The 4,222-nt window shown below is 38.4% G+C and overlaps 1 protein-coding gene across 1 annotated transcript; it reads left to right on the top strand.

The window, feature by feature from the left end:
* Positions 1-1,710: 1,710 nt before the first annotated feature.
* Positions 1,711-4,008, top strand: DDIT4 (DNA damage inducible transcript 4). Its single transcript, XM_073681428.1, has 3 exons — positions 1,711-1,913; positions 2,354-2,568; positions 2,714-4,008. Exons 2-3 carry the CDS (start codon positions 2,394-2,396, stop codon positions 3,196-3,198), a joined length of 660 nt encoding a protein of 219 aa, XP_073537529.1. The 5' UTR covers positions 1,711-1,913; positions 2,354-2,393; the 3' UTR covers positions 3,199-4,008.
* Positions 4,009-4,222: the final 214 nt, after the last annotated feature.

Genomic DNA, 4,222 nt, shown 5'->3' with positions numbered 1-4,222 from the left:
CATACATGCTCATCCTATGATGTAGCAGGTATCATCTTATGTACACCACTTATAATGATAGAATAAATAAAAAAACACATATATGATAGTATTTATTCATTTATTAACACTTTAGTATATATACACTGTACAGTAATGATGTTTCAGATACGGAATATGGGGCACATGTATTTCTATACATACTGTACACCTGATGTTCAGAGAATTGCAGCTTAGACCATGTCTGCACCAACAGAGGCTCTGATGATCCTTTTAAGGGATATCTTGGTTTGTTGTACATGAAGAAACTGCAATTTTTTTTTTACTGTTAATGAAAAAGCAATATTTGTATTGCTAGTGTGCATGGCCCCAGAGAAATGCATTACAATCATTATATTGACTTCAGTATCTTTGTAATACAGACCCTGATCCCATTCCATACACCATTGGTACATTGTACAAATTTTTTTTTAGTAGGTGCATTTCTGCATGTTTTTTTTAACCAAGCCAAAAATAGAAGGAACAGATGGTACAATAGATGGTATATTAATTAACATCTGCACAGTGTGAACAAGCTCTTCTGCTATTGTCTCCAATCTGCAGGTTCATTATGAATACAAAAAATAATGGCTAATGGTTTAGATGTGAGAAGTGAATTAGTTGAGACTACAGGGATAAATACAACTTCACCAGATTACATGACATCATATACTGTATGTGCTCAGACCCTTCCATGTATTTTAGTCACAGTCTCTGACCCTTTTTACCTACTGACAAGCTAAGTGTATGAATGTCCCTCCTCGGTCCAGCATCGGGGCCACATGTTCCAGGCAGCGATCTCCATAGTCGGAGGTGTTTATATTAGTGATGTTTGATACATACAATGTTCTTATGATACTAATTGTTATATTATCATTACATTGTTATATTATCGTTTACTATATGTCTAATCAACAATCGGTTTGTACAGTGCAACTTCATTTTTTTTATTTAACTGAAAGTATTGAAAACCATATTGTGTACATTAGGGACTACAAGTTACAGGATGCTTTAGCATCTCTGCACGATCTAACATGGTATTACATCATCACATGTATCTCATGCACTGTACTGAAGAAGCAAATAAACATCCAACCATATGTAAGTCGTGGATAGTCTAAACCTCCTTCCAGAGCACTGCTCTTCTGCAGCAATCGTACGATCTTCTATAAATCGGTGCAGGAGTCTGTCATACACTATCATGAAATGCGGGCTGCAGCATTCATAGCATTTGATCTAAACTTCACAAACAATCTGCACTAGACACAGATCGATTTCTCACTTTATAGAAACTTCCATCATTCTCTGTAGTGATCAGAACATCAAGTAACTGCAGTGTTGATGCACGAGAAAAATAACATGTTGATGGGCAGAAAGCAAAAGGGGGAGGGGAGGAGGCTTGGTCTGGAAAGAGAGAAAAACAAGAGTACAAAGCAATGCAGCAGAGAAATGAGCACAGTGCAGAAATGATAAACTGAACGTCTTTGTCTGAAGTCGCCCCCTCCTCCCTCCATCTCCCCTACAATAAACTCTCTCCCTTTAACGCAGACAGCTGTAAGGGGAAGAGTAACCGGGCAGGATAGAACGTTGCGAACGTGCGCTGAATTCTCATTGGGCAGCACAAGGAATAGGGGCGTGGATAGAACGTTCTGTCAAGTCGAGCCTCCGTTCTGTGGGCGGGGCTAGAATCAGTCCTCCATATAAGCGGCCGTGCAAGTCAGGAAGGTGCCAGTGCCAGGGATGGTAACTCGCACCAGTGCGCTCAGCAGTTTAGCATTGCAGCTGCCAGCGCACGGTTTTAGCACTTAAATCAACAATATATTCATAGTCTTCTATTTTCTACATTATTTTCTTCGCTTCATCAAGGATTTACAGCTCTCTTCACACCCAGCACTGTAAGTATCACCTTCTAAACTTTCCATTTATTGTTGTTTACTGTTGTCTTTGGATGTAAAATGAATGAATGTGACTTGCATTTACTTTATTTTGTATCATTATCGTATTTGGAATAGTCTGATCTTTAGTTTTGTAAACATTTGGACACTGCTACTGCTGCAGAGTCTGCAGATCATCACTGATTCCACTTTAATTGAATTGGTGACCCTATAGGTCATGACATGTCTAGCGATCTCTGCTGCTTATAAACAAGACCATATAATTCTCATTTGATATAGTTTCCTGCATTTGGAGTGATTTAATAACTTGTAAACAACTGTTGCCATAATAATGATCAGAGCTGTTCTCTGGGTTCTAGAAACCCTCCAGCTGTTTTATTGGATATGTGATGCCATGATCTCATCCTGCAGTAATTGACAGACTGTCTTTTTCTTTGCAGTGATTCCTTGTTTTTGTACAAGCTCTCCAAAGCATCAGTCATGCCTGCCAGGGGTGGTATCATCTATGCTATTCCTAGGACTCTGCCATCACCAATCATTGAAGAACCCCAAGACCTGTGGAATGGGAAGTGTGTGGACTTATCTGAAAGATGTTCCAGCCTTCCCAATTCAGACTGTGAATCCCTCTCAAGTAGCGGCTCCTTCTCTGAACGTGGTACGTAGTGATTGTGTTTCTTTCATTGTCACATTATTAATATTTTAATCTATCAGTGTAACATATTTTTTTACTTGTTTATAATGTGTAAAGCAGTTTTTTGGGTTTTTTTGAGACTAATGTTGCCTTCTTTCTTCCGTTACAGACTTTGATGACTTTGATAAGATTTCCATACCAGATTCTGAACTGCTCTGTGACCCTGAAGGAGAACAAATGTGTCCCAACCTTCTCAAAATGATAAAGAGAAGCCTGAACAAAGTAGACATTAATTCTTTGAGATGTTCCAAACTCCTCCTCCCTGATGATGTTCTTTGCCATTTGGGCCAAGAGCTGATGCATCTGGCCTACACTGAGCCTTGCGGACTCAGGGGTGCAGTTATTGATGTTTGTGTGGAGAATGGCAAGAAATGCCACACGGTGGCACAGCTAGAGGTCGATTCATCTGTAGTACCTACTTTCCACATCTCCATCCTGTTTAAACTCGACTCTAGGTTATGGCCTAGAATACAAGGGCTTTTTAGCACTAAACCAGTCCCTGGGTCTGGCCTGTCAATGAAACTCAGCCCTGGGTTTAAGGTTCTGAAAAAGAAACTGTACAGTTCTGAAGAACTTGTAATTGAAGAATGTTAATATTTTATGTGCAAAAAAAAATGAATGAAATGTATGTAACATGGGCCACTGCAATCACATGAAGGCTTAAAGGGGTATTTCAGAGTTGCTGACTGGGGAAACCTTTTTATAAGGTTATTTAATGTTTCTAAAACATTTTCTTTTTTTTTTGTTGACCCCTGTGTTGCCAGATTACTACCATTTTTCTGCCTTGTCTGACAGCATAAAGAGGGTCTCATTTCTACTGCCAAGTTTAGTCAACAATATTTACATTGCATGAATTTCTGCACTAGTAATGAAATGATCATGTACATGGTGAAGTTTTATAACTTCTTATATCATCTTGGTTTTTTTTTTATGGCGTTTAGAGCACCTAGATGTGACTATACATTTGCAGTGGTATGCACACAAGTATTGAAGGTTAGCATTAAGTGCACTGGGAGAACTGCAATTATTTTTATGTGTTTTTTTATTTTCTATATGCTTTGGCAGCTGGTCTGCACTAAACGTGGTTTAGCTCTACCTCTCATAGAGGATGAATACTCGACTGAAAACCCAAAGTACAATTTCCTTTTGGGACCAAGGTTGTACTTCTTTTTGTTCCCGTCACTACTGATTCATTGGCAGCTAGAAGAGATACTGTTATGTAGCTCTACTGCAGTAACCAGTATGTGAAAAAGCACTAGTATTCATTTCAATTGTGTTTTGTATTCTGACATGCTGCTTTAATAACGTTTACAAAAAAAATATATATATATATACACTTGATGTTCAAGTGCAAATCCACACAATGTGCCTTTTTTTACCTTTCTAATAAACAATATGAAAATATTACTGTGTCCTTGTTTTTTACTTGAAGGAATGTGAATGGTCCATTATAAAAAGTTGGTTTTATATAATAGGAGTCGTGTCCTAAATTCATTTAACTCCGGGCACAGACTTGTTGATGAGGTCACATGCACCGAGCTGTTTTTGCATCACATGTTTGGTAATTTTCACATTTAGTCTCCAACCAAACTCTCCTAAGATCTAACTGGCATACAGT

The sequence above is a fragment of the Phyllobates terribilis genome, unplaced genomic scaffold, assembly GCF_046119375.1.
Source record: "Phyllobates terribilis strain yellow unplaced genomic scaffold, ASM4611937v1 Scaffold_5__5_contigs__length_657084704, whole genome shotgun sequence".
NCBI classification, from domain to species: Eukaryota; Metazoa; Chordata; class Amphibia; order Anura; family Dendrobatidae; genus Phyllobates; species Phyllobates terribilis.
Note: the sequence above shows the minus strand (reverse complement) of the source record. Positions and strands in the feature narration are given on the sequence as shown.